Consider the following 21614-nt stretch of genomic DNA (forward strand, 5'->3'; position numbering starts at 1 on the left):
GGCTGCTGGGGTTAGCACACTGACCTGGCAGAGAGCGCGCTCCAAGGCAGCCAAGCGCACAAGTGCCACGAGCTCGCTGGTTTTAATCTAGTTCGCATTATTTCATCACATCACCCCCCACATGGGACAGCATTTGCATGGTGCCCCCGGCATGACAGGACAGGTGGGTGGCCATGTAGGAAGGCGGCAGAGCTCTGCAGAAGCTCTGTGCCTGTTCTCTGCATGGTGCTGCGCTGGCTGTCATGGGCTGGCTGAGGTTGCTGAGCATACAGCCCCCTGAATCTACCCAGAGAAATCCAAGGCAAACCCCTCTTTCCAGGGGCGGAGTGGAGTGGAGTGTAGGCAACAAGGGCTTGTGTCATAAACCATTGCAGCTTTCGCACACACCCTCTTCCTGACACAGACACCCAGCCATGCTCACTGCCCCGCCTCCCAGCTTGAGATCTGACTGCCAGCGACTGTCTCCTGGGGGCCTGGGAAGCTCTGGCGGGCTGGCCGCTCAGGGAAGGTCTGTTGTTGCTGTTTGGCTGCTGCCGTCTCCAAGATGCCATCACTACGGGAAAGCATATTATTCCGGAGTTGAACAAACAAGCTTGTTTACAGTTCATTTCTAGAGCGTGCGGAGCCTGGTCCTTTTATGGACATGTGGTGTGGTCACTGCAGCAGTGAGGGCTGTGTGATACCCTGTTAAGACTTAGTTTATCCAGAGCTATCAATTGGGGATGACAGTAATGGGGTAATGGGATTATTCCAGGCTGCTGACATAGGATCATTTCCTTCTGCAAATGCCTTTGTCTCCTTCCAGGGCTTGGAGACATTTCAAGTAAGGCTGGGGTTTGGTTTTGTTTGCTTTTCAAGATCCAGATGGTTACAATGGCACCCACTGTCGTCCTTTATACATGCACTAGGAAAGCCCCCCAGCCAATTAGATAATCCTGCTGGCTCTGATTCTACAGCACAGGCTGGTGTTGCTGATACATGTATTGTTCTTCGCCAGTTCAATAGAGTCGGTGCTGCCTTGATTCAATAGTTAAGCAGAGAGTTGCTGTGAATGGGGCCAGCGCCTCATGCTGGCCTCTGCACAGGTGAGTCTCCCACTCTGGCCGTGCACAGGGCAGCCCATCCCAGTGGAATCCAGTGCCTGGATGGCAATCCCTCCAGGTCAGCAGCCAAGGGAATCCCTTTCAGCATCTTGTCGTGGCTGCCCCCGCTAACCAGGCTACGGAGACAGCACACAAACAACCCCGCTTACTCTGGCCTGCCATGTTCCGGGGTTTGCTGTCCCAGTCACAATCCCAGAGTCAATGCTCAGTGCACAGAACGAGCAGAGGGAGGAGGGAGACCTCCTCTGTTGGAATTTATTGCAGAGATTGGTGGGGGCCAGGTGCCTCCTTGGCCTGGGAAGTGGGGGGCCAGGTGCTGCTGTTGACCTTCGTAGCTCCAGCAGGTTTCTGCAGTAGAAGTCCCTGTCGTATCCCCTTTGCTGTCTCCCTTTCCCCCTCCCCATGGTGGTGCAGCCCTGGGCCTGGCAGGGGCACTTTTCCTACCCACAGAGGAGATGCCAGTTTGGATGGCAAGCCCTCCCCTTTAAATCACAGCTCTGGATAACTTGCACCCCAGAGTTGTGGTGCTGTGGATTTTCAATAAGCCTTGGAACCCTGGGAAGTGCCAGAGGACAGTAAGAAAGCGAATGTCATGCCAACCGTTAAAAGGGTAAACAGGGTAGCCTAGGTATTTATAGGCCTGTCAGTCTGACATCGATCCCGGGCAAGATACATGGAGTGACTGATGCAGGACTTGATTATTAAAGAATTAAAGGAGGGTAACAGGGTAGTTGGCCCATTAGAGGAGCCTGGGCTCAGCTGTCCTGTTCCAGTCCAGGTGCGGCGAACTGGGCGAGTGAAGAGCGTGGAGGACTAGAAGAGGCCAGGTGAGATCCAGTGGTTCAGTCAGGAGGAGCAGGCAATGAGAGCTGCCACAGAGAGAAGATGGTTCCTGGGAGAGGGCGGAAGGCAGGAGAGCCGCAAGGCAGTGCTGGCTGGTGTCCCCAGGCCAGAGAGCCAGGGCCAGAGGGCTGCAGGAAGGCAGCTGCGGAGGGGCTCACCCCCTGGAGTCTCGTTGCCAGAGAGCTGGGTCCTAGAGGAACCATGAGAGGCTCCCTGCAGAGAGGCTGTGGGAGCTCCGGCTGGGAAGAGCAGGGTTGTGCCCAGAAGGAAAGCCTGGGGTGGCTGTTCTGGCTGGGGGTCAGAGGATGACTGTTAAAGAGTCCAGGTCTGGTGTAGGACACCAGAATGGTGGGAATGAAGCCCGGGGTTTAAAGCTGACTTGCACAGGTTGATATGGACTGTTGTGGGACAGTTGGTTTGGGACTTTGGTACTGGGTTTTGGTTAATAAACTGTTGATGAACTAGAGAATAAGCTTGTATGGACTTCGTGGGAACCTAAGAGGGAAACTGAGGTGAGGGCCACTTGCAGGGCTGCCACAAGGGAGCACCTGAGACGAGGCCGCTCATTTGCAGAGGGTAATATAATTAATGCCAATCAACATGATTTATGGAAAATAGAGCAAATCAGACTAACTTGTCATCCTTTTTTTCTATGAGCTTAGAAGCTTGGTTGATAAAAGTAATAGTGTGGATGTAATTGACACTTCTGTAAGGTACCGCATGACATGATTAGAATGATATAAAATTAACATAGTCAATGGATTACAAATCGGCTAACTAATGGGCCTCCAAATATACTTATAAACAGGGAATCGTCATTGAGTGGGGGTGATTCTATTGGGGTCCTGCCGGTATCAGGTCCTGGCCCCAGGCTATTTAACGCGTTTATAAATCAGTGGCCCTCAGCCTTTCCAGGTGACCATGTGCTGGAGGCTGATTTGTCTCGTGTCCCCCAAGTTTCACCTCGCTTAAAAACAACTTGCTTCCAAAATCAGATATAAAAATACAGAAGTGTCACAGCCACACTAATACTGAAAATTTGCTGACTTTCTCATTTTTACCAAATAATTATAAAATAAATCAATTGGAATATAAATATCGTACTTACATTTCAGTGTATAGTACATAGAACAGTATAAACAAGTCCTTGTATGAAATTTTAGTTTGTACTGACTTGGCTAGTGCTTTTTATGTAGCCTGTTGTAAAAGCAGGCAAATATCTGAATGAGTTGATGTATCCCTTGAAAGACCTGTGTGTACCCCCGGAGTACACGCACCCCTGGTTGAGAACCACTGTTGTAAATGACCTGGAATACAACGTAAAATCATCATGGTTAAAATCTGCAGATGACACAAAAATTGGGGGCATGGTTATGAAGAGAACAGGTGACTGACACCAAGCAATCTGGATCACTTGGCAAACTGGGTGCAAGCAAACAATATGCATTGTAATGCAGCTAAATGCAAATGTATCATTCTATGAACAAAGGATGTCAGCCATACTTTGAGAATGGGGGACTCTGCTGGGGAGCAGTGACTCTGAAAAAGATTTTGGCACTGGGGTGAATAATCATCTTCCAGTGTGATGCTGTGTCCAAAAGGGCTAATGCAATCCTGGGATGCATAAACAGGGAAATCTTGAGTAGGAGTCGAGGTGTTTTGACCGCTGCTGGAATCTGTGTCCAGTTCTGGTGTCCACAATTTGAGAAGGATAGCGAAATATTGGAGAGGGTTCAGAGAAGAACCATGAGAATAATGAAAGGATTAGAAAACCTGCCTTACAGAGAGAGACTCAAGGAGCTCAATCTCTTTAGCTTAACAAAGAGAAGGTTAAGGGGTGATTTGATCACACTCTAAGTACCTACATGGGGAACAAATATTTCATAATGGGCTCTTCTGTCTAGCAGAGAAAGATCTAACATGAGCCAATGGCTGAATGCTGAAGCTAGATAAATTCAGATTGGAACTAAGGCGTAATTTTTTAACAATGAGAATAATTAACCACTGGATCAATTCTCTAAGGGGGGGAGGGATAGCTCAGTGGTTTGACCATTGGCCCACTAAGTCCAGGGTTGTGAGTTCAATCCTTGAAGCAGCCGCTTAAGGATTTGGGGCAAAATCAGTACTTGGCCCTCCTAGTGAAGGCAGGGGGCTGGACCCAGTGACCCCTTAGGGTCCCTTTCAGTTCTGTGAGATAAGTATATCTCCATTTCTTGTTGAGATGGATTCTCCATCACTGACAATTCTGAAATCAAGACTGGATGTTCTTCTGAAAGCACTGCTCTAGGAATTGTTTGGGGGCAATTCTCTGGCATGTGTCACACAGGGGGCAAGACTAGATGATCACATTGGCCCCTCTGGCCTCAGAATCTCTGAATTTCACACAGGCACCCGACAGACAGGGCTGACTTTCCACTACTCATACTCTGCTGATTTGAGCCCAGTGACCAGAGAGGAATTCTGCATGTTATCTTCTCAGGAGTCCCTGAGCTGCCCAGGCCACTGCATGTTTCATTTGGGGCCAATAAAGTTTCCTTTCAATTTGGTGCACACAGAGCCAGGTGAGCTAAAGGCTGCCCCTCTTCCAGAGATCTCCGCTATCTCTGAGCCATCCTCTGCCCTGCCCTTGCTCGTTACATTCCAGCAGGCCTCTCTTCGGGTGCTGACATCCCACTCTGCAGTGAACACTATGGCTGGAGTTCACACTGGAGAATCTTGAGATGGAAAACCTGCCGTGTGGCCCTGGAGAGGGGTGTCTGTTCATATCCTGCCTACAGCAGACCCTTTGATTGAATTTGCAGAGAGATTTAATTAATTCCAAAAATGTTTCTCATCTTAAAGGAGCTTGTTCATTTCCTGTTAGCCCTTATCTGATGCAGGCATCCAACAATATTAAATGTATGGGTTGATCTGATAGGCAGCCTTCAGGCGTGAGCAGTCTGGCACCGGGATTGCTGCAAATCAGGGAGCACTAGGACAAGTCGCCTGTGTAGGTTTTCCCATCATTATTTCATGAAATGATAATACTAATGAATGTGATATAAATAATACCCAAGCTAGTATGGTTGCTGGGCACACTAGGTAGGATGAGCACCACACAGCAAGTTTGGAAACATGCAACATTTGTACAAGAAATTGTCCTGGGGGTGGGGCTGTGAAATGGCTTGTGGAACTGAGAGTATGGAGCATTTTAGCTCCAGGTCTCTGGTTTGACTCCAGATCAGTACTATTCAAAATCTGAATGTCATGACAGTTGTCTGGGGGCCTGGGTCTGAGGTGCTCCAGAGAACACCAACACAACTGACTCTCTGGGCTTGTCTACACTGCAGTCAGAGTGTGACTGCAGTATGTGTAGACAGACCCCAGCTAGTTGTGATCTAGCTAGTGTGAACAACAATAGTAGTGAAGCCACAGCAGCAGCACAGACCACTCCAACATGTACCCCAGATCCTGGGTTGGAGGGGTTAGCCCATACAGCTGCCCATGCTGCTGCTGCTGCACTGTGATTGTTACTTGAGCTGACTTTGATCTAGCTGTGTCTACAAATGCTGCAGTGTAGACATATCCCGTGTTTGCCAGCTGCAGCAGAGAGGCCAAGGAGTGGGTGGGTGTGTCTACTCTGTTCCCCTCTCATAGGAGAACCAGGCTGCCCTGGTCTGGGAGATGCAGGCTGGCAGTTTACCTGCTCTGGATAAAGAGAGGATTCTGGAGTGTCAGGCCAGTCTATTACTAACTGCCCTTCCTTGCACACATAAGCAAGGCCTTTGGCTGGCTTGCTGCATGGGACAGTTATTGACCGGAGTGACTGTACCGCTGCCTGCAGTGACTCAGAAGCGTGAGCACCAACCTCAGAGCAGACTGGCAGGAACCAGGTCAAAAACCCCACCCTGGCTGTGAGTTCCAACCAATTATCACTGGTAAATCAGACACACAACCCAGGGGAGCCTCCCTTTGTGATGGATGGGCCCTTACACCACCAATCACAGCAATATTCAGGTTACTCCCAGACCCAAAGGACCAGTCACTTACCCAAGGTCAATTGCACCTTAGATCTCACACCAAAGACAAGGCTGGGAGCCAATCCTGCAATGAACTACATCCAGGTTTATGACTAGGAGAAGGAAAGAAGGGAGCTAGTTATGAGGTTAAAGCAGGTAAACATGAATAGGAAAAGGAAACCAGAGTGTTATTTATGAGGTTAAAGCAAGTAAACAGAGGGACACAATGGGTTGCAATCTTAAGTTTCAAAAGGTAATAAAAAGTTCTCTGACTGGCAAGCTCTAGATGTCCTTTGGGGGAACCCACGCTAGGTAGTTGGGGAATCTCTCGCTAGAGACTAGAAACACTAGAAACACTTTGCTCCCCAGAATCCCCCTGAAAACCAGCCTTATGACTTCCAGGATACTAAGAACATCTGTCCTGTTCAGGATTGGTCCATCCCAGGTGTTGCTGGATCGCTGCAATCTCCCACTAAGGGGGTAGCCATTCTAAGACTAGTCAGGGACTAGTGAAGGTTGGTGCCATTCTGGGATTCCCCAAGCTTCCCACAGGTGTAGGAATCTCTAGGGGCTCTGGGTCCCTTGACTGCAAGATGTCTCCAGGATGCACTGAGTCTGGCACGTGGGTTGCAGGAAAGGGCCCCAAAGTTCCTAGAAGACCTGGTTTTTCTAGGACAGAGCCTGCTGTCTGTGCGGTGCCCAGGGCCCCCTGTGGCATTGCCCAGTACTGGCAGCAGTTTTATTGTTTCATGTGAAATCTGATGTTGAGCGATAATCTATACAAACTGGATCTGTGGGCAGAAGGAGCACTTAGCCGCTGGTTCGTTAGCTCTGCAGGGAGAGGTTAACGATTTCCCCAGGGCGGGGAGTGCCCACACTGAGGGAATTGCTACTGCTTGGCATTTGTTTTGGAACTACCTGGTTCTTGGCTTTGTGAAGCAAAGGAGTAAATGGACAAACTTCCCTGGGAGACTTGCCTCTCACAGGTGGTTGCTCGTCCTCCTCTGAGAGCAGGACACCTTATGGCCCAGCCTCTGTTTCCCCTCTGCCCCTGCTGCCCAAAGAGAGAGCGGAAGAGCAGTAGGGCACTCCAGGGCTCTTCAGCATTGCCTGGGGCTGTAGCACCAGGGACCCAAGTGGAAAAGGAGGCTGTTCACATACATGCTCACTGGAGTCCCTGTGAAACAGCTGTGAAAGGACATAGCGCCTCAGACAGAGGGATGTGTGTAGACAGGTGTGTGTAGACACACACCTGTGTATTGTCCTATCCTGATTGTAACACATGGTTTAGGACTCAGAGGTGCCTGATGGAGGCAGGTGATACAGCAGACAGTCCTCCCCGAGCACATGCCTGTCCTCATGGGGTCAGGGAAAAGAAGGAAAGTCAGTGAAAGCCTTTGAAATGTCAAGTATGGATTAGAGCTTTCATTGGGACAACAGCTCGTCCTCCCTATGCCTTTGGCTGCAGAGAGCTTGTATCAGGAGAGCCCCGGTGGACAGAATGCTAGATGAGATTGAAGATGGTGATAACTGCCCTGGTTGGGAAAAGAGAAAACCTAGTACAGCTGGGCTGGAGCCACATTAAACACAGGCCCAGCCCACGGTCTGATGAGCTCCGAGACCTGGCAAACCTGCACCAGCCTCTAGCACAGTCATAGAATCGTAGAATCTCAGGGTTGGAAGGGACCTCAGGAGATATCTAGTCCAACCCCCTGCTCAAAGCAGGACCAACCCCAACTAAATCATCCCAGCCAGGGCTTTGGCAAGCCTGACCTTAAAAACCTCCAAGGAAGGAGATTCCACCACCTCCCTAGGGAACCCATTCCAGTGCTTCACCACCCTCCTGGTGAAACAGTGTTTCCTAATATCCATCCTAGACCTCCCTCACTGCAACTTGAGACCATTACTCCTTGTTCTGTCATCGGGTACCACTGAGAACAGTCTAGAGCCATCCTCTTTGGAGCCCCCTTTCAGGTAGTTGAAAGCACATATCAACCCTCTCCCTCCATTCTTCTCTTCTGCAGACTAAACAATCCCAGTTCCCTCAGCCTCTTCTCATAAATCATGTGCTCCAGCCCCCTAATCATTTTTGTTGCCGTCTGCTGGACCCTTTCCAATTTTTCCACATCCTTCTTGTAGTGTGGGGCCCAAAACTGGACACAGTACTCCAGATGAGGCCTCACCAATGTCGAATAGAGGGGAATGATCACGTCCCTCAATCTGCTGGCAATGCCCCTACTTATACAGCCCAAAATGCCATTAGCCTTCTTGGCAGCAAGGGCACACTGTTGACACATATCCAGCTTCTTGTCCACTGTAACCCCTAGGTCCTTTTCTGCAGAACTGCTGCCTAGCCATTCGGTCCCTAGTCTGTAGCAGTTCATGGGATTCTTCCATCTTAAGTGCAGGACTCTGCACTTGTCCTTGTTGAACCTCATCAGGTTTGTTTTTGCCCAATCCTCTAATTTGTCTAGGTCCCTCTGTATCCTATCCCTACCCTCCAGCGTATCTACCACTCCTCCCAGTCACAAGCACCAGCTTCCTCCAGGTCCCAGGGGTGCTCAACCCCCCGCTTCGTCCCAGACCTCACCCCCACCCAGCCCTTCTCCCAAGCCCCACCCCCACACTGCCTCTTCCTGCCCCATTGCTTTGAGACAGGGGGCTCCCCGCAGACTCGCCCAGCTGTGAGCTCCAAGGAGAGATGATTTCTTGGTGCCTGCAGGCTGGTAAGGGGCAAGCCGTGCCCTTTTCCAATCAATGCCTCATCCCGTCCTGGAGCACTGCTGTGCCCAGGGAATGTGGCACGGCTGGCCCACGAGTGCTGGGCCCTGGCTCAGAGCTGCCTGCTCTCCTGATGTGGTCCCAGGTCTCACTCCATGGGGTGTTTGTCTCAAAACCCCAGCTCCGAGCTGTAGTTCCCTGAGAATCTCCCCTTCCCCGGGGGAAGAGCCCGGGGCTGGCCCTGCCGGCCGCAGAACTGGGGGCGGCCGAGGCTCAGACACCAGAAGGTGAAGAGCAAACCTGACAGAGATCATTTGCGAAGATCCCATGTTTTTCTGGGGCCTGGCTCACGGTGCTGCAGGGGGTGGGAACACGGAGCCCCAGAGCAAGAGGAGCAGCAGGCGCTGGGATCTGGGAGCCCCGAGTTAGTGGCCTGTGGCCAGCCCCAGGCAGGCTGGAAGCACAGGCCAGGCTGGGCTGAGCCTTGGGCAATCAGCAGATGAACAGGGGCCGGCACTTCCCCTTTGCTTTTTGTTCCTGTGGCGCAGGAGGGGCAGGAGCTGCCAGACAAGTGTGTCTGGTTTCACTGCCGGCTTCTCCCTGCTGCAGCCTGGCCCCAGTGCTCGGAGAGCTGGGCCCAGCTCCACCAGATCTCCGGGAGGCTGAGCCAAGCCACAGCGGGTGCTGGGGTGCCATGCAGGGTAAGGATGGTGCCTGTTGGTCACGGGCTCTGGCTGAGCCCATCTGTGTCTGGAACCTGTGCCGGGTGCCCATAGCCAGCCTGGCCTGGCCTCGTGCACTGCCAGTGCCTCGTCCCCACCACCCCAGGGACATGGCTGCCTGTGTTTGCAGCTCTGCGAGTGGGGCTGCCGTGCCCAGGGCTCTCAGAGCTAACTGCTCCTGGCACTCTGTGGGGACCCGTCAGAGAGCTGATTCAGGCGGACCCTGCCACACGACACAGGGGGCTCCACTTGCAAGCAGCTCAAGCCCTATGGCGAAGTGGGGCTCATGGGACAGACTGGGAGGATGGTCAGTGGGCACAGACTGGGGCTGGCGGGAAGCCCTGGGTTCTGGGTGGGCTCTGCAAGAGTCCCTCCAGAGGGCACCCAGGCCATGCAGGCTGCCAGCAGCGGTCCCTGGCTTGCGCCTGGTTCTGAGGCTGAGGAGGCATGTGGGTAGTCCAGGCCTGGATGCAGTCCTGCCATCGTTTGCCCCTCCTCCGTGGTACCGCGTGCCTCACCCGTGCCTGAGAGTCCTCGGCAGGGACGGGGTTGGGGGGGCCCGGGCTGGCTGTAATTAGGATAATAAAGCATCATGGTCCCTCGTTCTGTGGGTCGGTGGTTGGAGCTGGAAGGACATTGCCCAGTCCTGCCTGGGCAGCAGACGGGAAGCCTCCTCCGGGACCAGCACAGGGCAGCATGCCCCAATCCAGAGTTGGAAGAGCTGCGGCCTGGCCCAGCCCGTTGTGGGCAATGGTCCAGCAATGGGGCTGAATCGACATATTGGGGGATTAGAAATAGAGAGAGACCTCGGTAAACACCCCCCGGGACACGGGGGGATGTTCCTGACTCCCTTGGCACAGGGCCCCCTGGGACTCTGGGGAATGTTCCTGACTCCCTTGGCACAGGGCCCCCTGGGACTCTGGGGGATGTTCCTGACTCTCCTTGGCTTATAGTTTCCCCCCTTTTATCCTGTCTTTCCCTGGCAGATGCTTGAGACGGACACTGAGGAGCTGAGGGTGATGGCCTCGGAGGAGGAGAAGGTGGCAGGGGGCGATGCCTGCCCGGCTGCAGAAGGGGCAGTAGAGGGGGCGTTGAAGGAGGCTGCCCTGGGGGCCCCACTGGAGGAGGAGAAGGTGGTGATTGCAACCAACTGTGTGGAGGAGCAGCCTGGCTCCAGCCCGGCCTTTGTGATCCCGGAGCTGCGGCTGGACAGCACAGCCGACAGCCTGACGGACGAGGAGGACGAGGAGGAAGACGAGGAGGAGGAGGACAGTGACCAGCACTATCTGGAGAGGAGCGAGGGGAAGCGCTGCAGCATGATTGAGCCGTCGAGCTGCGAACCAACCTACACCCTGACGGTGCAGGGCTCCCTGCGGCGCCGCACGCACAGCGAGGGCAGCCTGCTGCAGGAGACGAAGGGCCACTGCTTCACCTCCGACACCACCCTCAACTGCCTGGACATCCAGGGCCCCCAGGCCGGCTGGGCACTGCCCTCACCCAGGACCCTCAAGAAGCAGCTCACCAAGAACGGGGGCTCCATCCACCAACTCAGCCTCCTCTTCTCTGGGCACAGGAAGGTACGTGAGCCAGAGCCCCCCGCTCCCTCCCCATGCCGGGGCTGCTCTCCCTCACAGTGGGGAGCAGCTGGGGGATGCCCTCCCTGGCTGGGATGTCCTGCTGTCAGGAGGGCTGACAGCTATCTCGGCGGGGTCTGACCTCCTCTCTCCCACAGAGGGGTCCCTCTGTGTCCCAGGGGATACAGGCCTGGAGCCAGAGAGAGAATGGGGGAGGCAGGACTAATGCCTTCCTCATCTGCATGGCCCTGGGCTGATTCAGTCCCTGGCCGCGAGGGTTGCAGGGGGCACAGCTGAGGAGGTTGGCATGGGGCCCCAAGCACTGAGGCTTCAACCACTGGGCTGACAGGCCTGTGTCCCTGCAGCCCAGCCGCTGGGGGGTGCCGTGTGCCCGCCCGCCAGCCCTCATCCTGTGCCCAGCCTGCCCATGGAGGACAAGTCACTCGGTGAGCCTGAGTGCCAGGCCCCAGCCCAGCTGTCTCCAGAGCCCAGGCACTGTAGGACCCGCCGCCAGCATCCCCAAACTCCCACCCCCACTGCAGGGCTGAGGCGTCCTGCTACGCTCCAAGCTGCAGCATGGCAGATGGCAGCTCGATGCTGGTGGGGTGGGCGGGCGGCATTCATGGAGCTGCTGTGCCTCTCCTCCAGATTGGGCTGGTTTGGGGTGTGCTTTTGGTGACCCCTCCAGGCAGCCTAGTGCAAGTTCTGACCCAATGTCCAGCCCTGGGCTCATAGGACCCAGCCCCTCCGCCCCAGCATCAGTGCTACCAGCGCCTCTGCAAGGCAGGTGGAGATCCCCTCCTAGCTCTGGGAAACCAGAGACCCCAGCCTGGAGCCCCATCTCCCCAGCAGATCGATGGTGCCTGGCATGGGGCTGCTGAGCCCTCGCCACACGGGGAAGGGCGACCCTGCTAATGATGTCATTGTCTGGCTCCTCTGGCAGCACCGTCTGATCCCCGTCCCTCGACAGCTTCCTCCCCAGCCGGTCGTTTAATGTTCAGTCCTGTGCTCACACAGCGAGCATGCCTGGGGGGAGGTGCCCCTGGCAGCCCCCCTGCTGCACCCACCCAGGACTTCCTGCTCAGGGTTGCAGGGGCAGGCAAAGCCTTGCCAATGTGCCCTGCAGAAGTGCTCCTCCTTGATCGAAACCTGGGCAAGACCTGGGCCCTGTGCAGGGGACACATTACCTTCATATCGGTCACATAACAACAACTATGTGGTGGGGGTGGGGCCAAGTGGTTTGGAGTGTGGGAGGGGGCTCAGGGCTGGGGCAGAGGGTTGATTTGCGTCAGGGCTGAGGGCTCTGGCTGGGGGTGTGGGCTCGAGTGGGGCTGGGGATAAGGGGTTTGGGGTGTTGGAAGGGGCTCAGGGCTGAGGCAGAGGGTTGGGGTTCGGGGGGAGTGGGGCTGGGGATGAGGGGTTTGGGGTGTTGGAGGGAGCTCAGGGCTGGGGCAGAAGGTTGGGGTCTGGGGGGTGTGGGGTGCGGCGGGACTGAGGGCTCTGGCTGGGGGTGCGGGCTTGGAGGTGGGGCTGGAGATGAGGGGTTCGGGGTGTTGGAGGGGGCTCAGGGCTGGGGCAGAGGGTTGGGTCTGGGGGGTGGAGCTGGGGCCGGGGATGAGGGGTTGGGGGTGTTGGAGGGGACTCAGGGCTGGGTTAGAGGGTTGGAGTCTGGAGGGGGGCGGGGATGAGGGGTTTGGGGGTTTTGGAGGGGGCTCAGGGCTGGGGCAGAGGGTTGGGGTCTTGGGGGGCGGGGTTGAGGGGGTTGGAGGGGGCTCAGGGCTGGAGTAGAGGGTTGGGGTCTGGGGGGTGGGGCTGGTGCTGGGGATGAGGGGTTGGGGTTTTGGAGGGGGCTCAGGACTGGGTCAGAGGGTTGGGGTCTGGGGGGCAGGGGTGAGGGGTGAGGGGTTTTGGAGGGGGCTCGGGGCTGAGGCAGAGGGTTGGGATCTGTGGGGGGCGGGGATGAGGGATTTGGATGTTGGAGGGGGCTCAGGGCTGGGGCAGAGGGTTGGGTGCTGGAGGGTGGGGCTGGGGCCGAGGATGAGGGGTTTGCGGTGTTGAAGGGGACTCACGGCTGGGGCAGAGAGTTGGGGTCTGGGGGGTGGGGATGAAGGACTTGGGGTGTTGGAGGGGGCTCAGGGCTGGGGCAGAGGGTTGGATTCTGAGTGGGCGAGGATGACGGATTTGGGGTGTTGGAGGGGACTTACGACTGGGGCAGAGGGTTGGGGTCTGGGGGGGTGGGGATGAGGCATTTGGGGTGTTGGAGGGGGCTCAAGGCTGGGGCAGAGGGTTGGGGTCTGGGGGGTGGGGATGAGGGTGTTGGGGTGTTGGAGGGGGCTCAGGACTGGGGCAGAGGGTTGGGGTCTGGGGGGCAGGGATGAGAGGGTTGGGGTGTTGGAGGGGGCTCACAGCTAGGGCAGAGAGTTGGGGTCTGGGGGTCAGGGATGAGGGGGTCAGGGTGTTTCAGGGGGCTCAGGGCTAGGGCAGAGGGTTGGGGTCTGGTGGGGCGGGGCGGGGCGGGGCTGAGGGGTTGGGGTGATTAAGGGGGCTCAGGGTTGGGGCAGAGGGTTAGGGTCTGGGGGGCAGGGATGAGGACTTTGGGGTGTTAGAGGGGACTCAGGGCTGGGGCAGAGGATTGGGGTCTGGGAGGCGGGGCTGAGGGGGTTGGAGTGTTGGAGGGGGCTGAGGGCTGGGGCAGAAGGTTGGGGTCGGGGGGCGGGGATGAGGGGGTTGGGGTGTTGGAGGGGGCTCAGGGCTGGGGCAGAGGGTTGAGGTCTGGGCGGCGGGGATGAGGGATTTGGGCTGTTGGAGGGGGCTCAGGGCTGGGGCAGAGGATGAGGGGTTTGCGGTGTTGAAGGGGACTCACGGCTGGGGCAGAGAGTTGGGGTCTGGGGGGTGGGGATGAAGGACTTGGGGTGTTGGAGGGGGCTCAGGGCTGGGGCAGAGGGTTGGATTCTGAGTGGACGAGGATGACGGATTTGGGGTGTTGGAGGGGACTTACGACTGGGGCAGAGGGTTGGGGTCTGGGGGGGTGGGGATGAGGCATTTGGGGTGTTGGAGGGGGCTCAAGGCTGGGGCAGAGGGTTGGGGTCTGGGGGGTGGGGATGAGGGTGTTGGGGTGTTGGAGGGGGCTCAGGACTGGGGCAGAGGGTTGGGGTCTGGGGGGCAGGGATGAGAGGGTTGGGGTGTTGGAGGGGGCTCACAGCTAGGGCAGAGAGTTGGGGTCTGGGGGTCAGGGATGAGGGGGTCAGGGTGTTTCAGGGGGCTCAGGGCTAGGGCAGAGGGTTGGGGTCTGGTGGGGCGGGGCTGAGGGGTTGGGGTGATTAAGGGGGCTCAGGGTTGGGGCAGAGGGTTAGGGTCTGGGGGGCAGGGATGAGGACTTTGGAGTGTTAGAGGGGACTCAGGGCTGGGGCAGAGGATTGGGGTCTGGGAGGCGGGGCTGAGGGGGTTGGAGTGTTGGAGGGGGCTGAGGGCTGGGGCAGAAGGTTGGGGTCGGGGGGCGGGGATGAGGGGGTTGGGTTGTTCGAGGGGGCTCAGGGCTGGGGCAGAGGGTTGAGGTCTGGGCGGCGGGGATGAGGGATTTGGGCTGTTGGAGGGGGCTCAGGGCTGGGGCAGAGGATGAGGGGTTTGCGGTGTTGAAGGGGACTCAGGGCTGGGGCAGAGGGTTGGGATCTGGGGGGCAGGGATGAGGGGGTTGGGGTGTTGGAGGGGGCTCAGGGCTGGGGCAGAGGTTGGGGTCTGGGGGGTGGGGATGAGGGGGTCGGGGTACAGAACTCCCCCCAGCCCTGTCTCGCCACAGCAGCTGGGGTTAGGGGAGAGGCGCCTCCCCCCCGCCGCGCTGGGGCCCTGAGCCCTGCAGCTGGGCAGCTTAGAGGGAACTGAGCCTGGTGCCAAAGCGCCTCCTGGGGTGGAGCCTTTCAGCTTCCCCGCTGGATCGTCACAGGCGCTGGCTTCCCCCACTTCCCGGGCTCTCATCCTGCACCCGAGCCCCACCCTCGGTGGGGGCCATCAGTGTGTTGCCATGGCCACGAAGGTGATGTCAGCAGTATCTTATGCCTTCACTGCTAGATAAGTAGAAGGAAAGAGCATGTTCCAACAAATCCTCCCTATTGCCCCAGATAGAAGAGTGGTTGGGAGTGAGGGGCACCGGCAGAGCCGTGGGTGGAAAGCTCGAGGTGGGCTAGCAGGGGTGAGGGGCACTGGCAGAGCTGGGGGGGGAGGGCCGGGCTAGCAGGGGCTGCAGGTCGGGAGTGAGGGGCACTGGCAGAGTTGGGATGGGGGAGCTCAGGGCCGGGCTAGCAGGGGCTGTGGGTCGGGAGTGAGGGGCACCGGCAGAGCTGGGGGGGCAGGGCCAGGCTAGCAGGGGCTGTGGGTCGGGAGTGAGGGGCACTGGCAGAGCTGGGGGGGCAGGGCCAGGCTAGCAGGGGCTGCGGGTCGGGAGTGAGGGGCACAGGTTGAGCTGGGGGGGCAGGGCCAGGCTAGCAGGGGCTGCGGGTCAGGAGTGAGGGGCACTGGCTGAGCTGGGGGGGCAGGGCCAGGCTAGCAGGGGCTGTGGGTCAGGAGTGAGGGGCACAGGTTGAGCTGGGGGGGAGCGCAGGGCCAGGCTAGCAGGGGCTGCGGGTCGGGAGTGAGGGGCACTTGCAGAGCTGGGCGGGGAGCACAGGGCCAGGCTAGCAGGGGCTGCAGGTCAGGAGTGAGGGGCACTGGCAGAGCTGGGAGGGGGGAGCGCAGGGCCAGGCTAGCAGGGGCTGCGGGTCGGGAGTGAGGGGCACAGGTTGAGCTGGGGGGGCAGGGCCAGGCTAGCAGGGGCTGCGGGTCAGGAGTGAGGGGCACTGGCTGAGCTGGGGGGGCAGGACCAGGCTAGCAGGGGCTGTGGGTCAGGAGTGAGTGGCACAGGTTGAGCTGGGGGGGAGCGCAGGGCCAGGCTAGCAGGGGCTGCGGGTCGGGAGTGAGGGGCACTGGCAGAGCTAGGGGGGCAGGGCCAGGCTAGCAGGGGCTGCGGGTCAGGAGTGAGGGGCACTGGCAGAGCTGGGGGGGCAGGGCCAGGCTAGCAGGGGCTGCAGGTCAGGAGTGAGGGGCACAGGTTGAGCTGGGGGGGCAGGGCCAGGCTAGCAGGGGCTGTGGGTCAGGAGTGAGGGGCACAGGTTGAGCTGGGGGGGAGCGCAGGGCCAGGCTAGCAGGGGCTGCGGGTCGGGAGTGAGGGGCACTGGCAGAGCTGGGGGGGGAGCACAGGGCCAGGCTAGCAGGGGCTGCGGGTCGGGAGTGAGGGGCACTGGCAGAGCTGGGGGGGCAGGGCCAGGCTAGCAGGGGCTGTGGGTCGGGATTGAGGGGCACAGGCTGAGCTGGGGGGGAGCGCAGGGCCACGCTAGCAGGGGCTGCGGGTCGGGATTGAGGTGCGCCGGCTGAGCTAGATTGGAGAGCTTGCCCTGCGCCCATGGGAGTGGAGTGTGACAGTTGCTGTGTTCTGTTGCACAACAAATACTTATAGGAAAGAACCTGCCCTTGGCAAAGCTTTGTGCAGGGGCTGGCAGCCCTTCGCAGCGCTCCCCTGGGGGCACGTCCCGCTGGGAGCTGCCAGCGGGTGACTCACTCCGGGCCTCTCTCAGGTTAATCCCCAGAGGTTTAGTGCTGAGATGCTGCCCCTGCTCCAGCTCTCCTGGGTCCCTGTCAGCGTGGGCCTGCCTGGGAATAGCCATGGTGCTGCCCTGTCCAGAGGGCAGTGGGGCGGGGTCCCAGGCCTGCAGCACTCGGCTCCTGTGGGCTGGCTCAGAGCAGAGCAGGGAGCCTGCCTGGGGGCTGGCAGGCAGCTGGACCCCTCTGGGCTGGGGCAGTGCCATGCTCTCTGGAGGCTCTCCAGCCATTGAGACTCTCAGGCCAGAGGGTGAGCGTGGGCCTGGGTGCCGTGGGGGTTCAGGAGACGCAGCCTGTCCCAGGTCCCCTCTTTGCCAGCCAGCCCAAGAGTGGCTCTGCCTGGAGCCAGCCTTAGGGCACTGGCAGAAGGGGTGGGGCGCTGAGAAAGGTCCTGGTGTCACAGTGCCAGCTGCCCACAGGAGATGCACTGGCGCAGTGCAGTGAGAGCCTGCAGGGAGCCAGCCTGTGGCCAGTGTGACTCTGCTGCCCCCTTCTGGTCGAAATGAGGAGTGCTCCTCAGACAGGCCATTGACCTGTGGCTCCAGTGATAGGGTCTGGGCTCCTAGAGCAGGAGGGGTGACACTCTGTCCCTGTAGTCACCAGGGCCACCAGTGAGCCCAGCACAACCATGGCCCCCCGGCACTGCTCGACACTGGGGGTTTGTTACAAGGTCCACCCTTGCCTGAGAGCTGCAGCTTGTCCAACTGGGCAGGGCCCTGGTGTCACGTGCCTGAGCCGAGCTGCAGCTGTGACACCGCTGACTGCCGGAAATGGGCTCCCTGGGCAGTTACCAGGCCACTGCTGCTTTTGCAGGGCAGGATCATAGAATATCAGGGTTGGAAGGGACCTCAGGAGGTATCTAGTCCAACCCCCTGCTCAAAGCAGGACCAATCCCCAGACAGATTTTTACCCCAGTTCCCTAAATGGCCCTCTCAAGGACTGAACTCACAACCCTGAGTTTAGCTGGCCAAGGTTCAAACCACTGAGCTATCCCTCCCCCCAGAAGCTCCTAATGAAGCCTATTTAGCTTTCTTTGAATAGTGGGGAGGAACAGGTTAAACCAGACCAGGGGAACCCTTGGGGAGGGTTTGCAATCCTTCTGGATGGGATCTCCCAGCCTGGCTCACACGGTTGCTCTGGTTTCTGTCATCCCGTTGTTTCCAGCCCAGCGCCCCCATTCTGTGTATGCCAGGGGAGATCAGCGTGGCTCCGACGCCACCTGCTTTACTGGGGGGCAGGCTGGAATCCCAGGCCAGCCCCAGCAGGGGTCTCCAGTGAAGTTGCTAGGAGCAGTGCAGAGGGGAGAGCCGGGGGTCAGCCTGGTGACTGGCTCCTCATGACCGGCTGGACCCAAGTGCCCCAAGAATGGGCTGTGCCAGGCAGTGCTGTGACCGGACAGTCTCGCGTTAGTGCTGTGGCCTGAACCCCCTGCTGCCCACCCACCACCCCATGCTCAGAAGAGCTGCAATGGGCTGTGGGGAACAAACCCAGCCCGGTCCCAAAGGCCCTGCCTCTGACAGGCCACTCAGGAGAACTGCTGGGTCTGGGTCAGAGACCCCCGTCCTGCTTGCTCAATGCGAGAGCGCCCACTAGTGGGCAACTGTGCTGATCAGCATCGGCATCCTGGTTGGGGGCTATTTCCCAGGGTCTCCTCCCTTCAGCTCTTGGGTGCGGTGGGGCCTATGGCACATCGGGGCAGTGAGCCCTGTGCGTTAGCCAAGCTATCACCACAGCTTAGAGGGGGAGACACAGACAAAATAATAAATAAAAAAACAGAGCCGGGGCAGGGGGCACCCTAAGCACCTTCTCCCCACAGCTGCTGCTCGTAGGGCACGACAGTCCCCCCTCCCCGCCGCACCATTGAGATCTGTTTCTCACGGCTCACTCTGTGCTGTGGGTGCACATGGCAAGGTGAGCACTGCCTGCCCCCCACTGCACACACAGCACTGCAAGACCTCTCCCCTGGCTGCCCAGGAGGCGGTGGTGCACAGGCCTCAGCAGCAGCTGCTGCAGGCTGGTCAGTGCCCCTGTGCTCTGCCCCCACAGCTCCTTCCACCCCAGATTTGCTCTGGGTGTGTCTGGAGGCAGGAATCAGGGTGGCCACTTGATCTTTCGGTGACTCAGTCAACTGGGCCGGGCAGCTTTTCTGCTGGCTCTGCCCCCTCTGCCTCAGTAGCTGCGTGACAAGGGGGAGAGAGGGGTGAGGGAGGGCAGGATGGCTGGGGCACTCCAAGGCACTCTCAAGAGCCTGAGGGTGACATTCCTTGCCCTGCCCAGATTCCCTGGCATGCCTGTTTATTTCATGGGTCAGTGCTAGCAGACAGTAAAGGAAACTGCCCCACTCAGAGCATCTGTCCTTTCCCACCTTCTGATTCCAGCAGCAGCCCAGTTACCCTGCAGACCCCAGCCCAGGGCACCTGCCCCAATCTGACACCCGCCCAGTGGTTCCTGGGGAGGCTGAGGGAGGTCGTGGGGGTGCAGGCCAGGGAGCAGTAATGTAGTGGAGGGGAAATGCGGGGAAACAGAGTCTGCCCACTTCTTATTTGAGGACCATAGAGTTATGCTTGGGGTAGTTTACTCCCTTCTTTTCTTATCGCTGACCCTCCTGGGGACAGTGCAGGGCCTGGGGAACAGCCCCTCACCCTCCAGCTGCTAGCTGCCCCACAGCCCCCAGGCTGGTGTTCCCTGCCTCCAGGCCTCCCAGCTGCCTCCCAGGAGACCGTCAGTGGCTCTGGCCAGCTCCCCGAGCTCTGAGCTTGCTGTACACAGAGATACAGCAGGGTGGATGAGGCCTATCTCCAGCCAGGTGCATTGGCACCAGGGAAGCCACTCTTCCTATAGAAGCTGAAGCACATTGTGGTTCCTAATAGGGATGAATTGCTGTGAGGGGCTGACCAAGCCTGGCGCTCAGCCCTGAACGCTGCCGCTGGAGGTGGGCACACTCCCCGTCTGAGGGGGCAGGTGTGCAGGAGAAAAGGGAAGAGAGACACCCAGGGCCCTTGTAGCAGCTTGTTTGGGGGTATCTCCTGCCCACTGCTGAGAGGTTTAACAGGGACTAGAAAACCCCATGTAACCTGCCTACGGAGTGCCCTGTAGTGGTAGTTCTAATTATAATACTACTAAGAACAGGAAATGCCTCTTGGACTGCACTACCCCGAATCCTCCACAGGAGGAGGGTGGGGTGTCCCTGTCTGCACATTGCTACCAGAAACCTCGAGGCGTTTTCTTCCCCAAACTCCCAAAGTTCCCTGTCTGCACAGTGTGCACAGGTCCTTTTAACCCTTTTGTGTCTGGTGCCGCAAAGCTCTGTCGCTCCCCTGCCTGCCTGGTGCTGGATTCAGAGGTGGTTGTTTTAAGGCCCCATGGTAGGTGGGAGCTGTGGGACGGTTGGGGCTGAGGTTAGGCTGCTGTCTGCCTTTTGTCTCCATGCGGAAGTGGAGGCTTTCCCGACAATGGAAGGAAACATTCCCAGGGCTGCAAGTCGCCTGGGTTGCAGTCCCTTGCCAGCGCCGTGGTATTGGAGGGCTGCATTGTTCGGGGCTGATAAGCTCCGGAAGCCCCAGCTTAGAATGGAAGGAAGTCCCGGGGATGCTGGGCTGGGGAGCATGTTCCCACGGTAGGGTCAGACTGCCGGGAATCCTGGAAAGCGCGCACTAGTCCTGCATGGTGCTGCAGCTCTGCAAGCAGGGGATGCTGCTGGGGGAACTGGCTCAGCCAGCCCGCACTGCCCCTGGCCCCGAGGGGGCAGCCTCCATGGCACAGCCCTCATGCCCAAGCCATGCTGTCTGTCAGTGCGGACGCAGGCATGGCTGAGGTTTGCAGTGTGCTGCAGGCAGTGCTGGAGCTGTGGGCACAGAAGGGCAGGAGACGGACAGCCTGCTTGCTGGGCATTGCCTCCCTCTGGCCCTGAGGCCACGTTTACCCGGTGGCGAGTGCTGCTGGGGCTGCCTTTGTGGGCGCCCAGGGCGAGGCAGCTGGATCCTCGTAGGAGGTCGGGGCTTCCGCAAAGCGAGCCGCCAGAACCAGGGGCAGGTCTGTTCACATGGCCAGGAGGAGCTGAATCCGGCTCAGAGACTGCGACAACTGGCAGGGCTCAGAGGGCCAGATTCAGGGCAGCTTAGTTGCCAACCCTCCAGGATTGGCCTGGAGTCTCCCAGAATCAGCATTGATCTCCCGGTGACTGTTGAAAGCAATCAGGGAGACTTTAATAGGATATTTTAAGAAAATGAAATTACATCATGTTGGGGGGGGAAATCTCCCGGAATAGCTTCAGTCAGAGGTGGCAACCCTACGCAGGGGTCCACTGGGGGAGGCCAGCTCCCTGTCCCGCCTCTTCTGCCCACAGCCCCACCCACACTCTACCTCTTCTCCCCACAGCCCCACCCAGGCCCTGCCCTCTCCCCCACTTGGCCCCCCTGCCACCACTTGCTCAGTCCCTTGTCTCCTCCTCCTCCCCTGCAAGCTCCCCCCATCCACCATGTCCAGGGGCGGCTCCAGACACCAGCACGCCAAGCGTGTGCTTGGGGCGGCAAGCCACTGGGGGCGCTCTGCTGGTCGTTGCGAGGGCGGCAGGCAGGCTGCCTTCGGCGGCTTGCCTGCGGAGGGTCTGCTGGTCCCGCGGCTTCGGCAGACATCCCGCAGGCATGCCTGCGGAAGGTCTGCCAAAGTCGCGGGACCAGCGGACCCTCTGCCTGCCATGCTTGGGGTGGCAAAATGCCTAGAGCCACCCCTGGCCATGTCCCTCCACCCCCACAGGGTGGGGGAAGTGAGGAGGGACGCAGTGGGTGGGGGGGGTCTTGAAGGGTCGAGGGGGTGAGGAGGGAGGTAGTTGGTGTGGGGGGTCTCACGGGGATGGGGTGGAGGGAGGAGGGATGGCTGGTGGTGGGGGCCTCGGGGAAAGGGTGGAGCAGGGATGGGAAGAGGTGGAGCGCAGGCCAGGCATACACCAGTGGAGACTTAGGCTCCCCTGGCCTGTTATACCCACCACCCATGTGCAGGGATGCTGCTCTGAAGCTGCTCCAAGAT

General features: G+C 58.7%; 1 protein-coding gene across 11 annotated transcripts in view; it reads left to right on the top strand.

The window, feature by feature from the left end:
* RGS3 (regulator of G protein signaling 3) overlaps positions 1 to 21614 on the top strand; it is a 232180-nt gene that overhangs the window by 196222 nt on the left and 14344 nt on the right. For 10 of the 11 annotated variants that reach the window (XM_030535444.1, XM_030535445.1, XM_030535446.1 and 7 more), the window contains one exon: positions 10374 to 10964. In XM_030535444.1, the coding sequence (XP_030391304.1) occupies positions 10374 to 10964 (591 nt within the window). Of the gene's footprint in view, positions 1 to 9226; positions 9367 to 10373; positions 10965 to 21614 lie in introns of those variants that run through there. The other variant, XM_030535453.1, reaches the window with a different exon arrangement.

Source organism: Gopherus evgoodei, chromosome 16 (genome assembly GCF_007399415.2).
Source record: "Gopherus evgoodei ecotype Sinaloan lineage chromosome 16, rGopEvg1_v1.p, whole genome shotgun sequence".
Lineage (NCBI taxonomy): Eukaryota > Metazoa > Chordata > Testudines > Testudinidae > Gopherus > Gopherus evgoodei.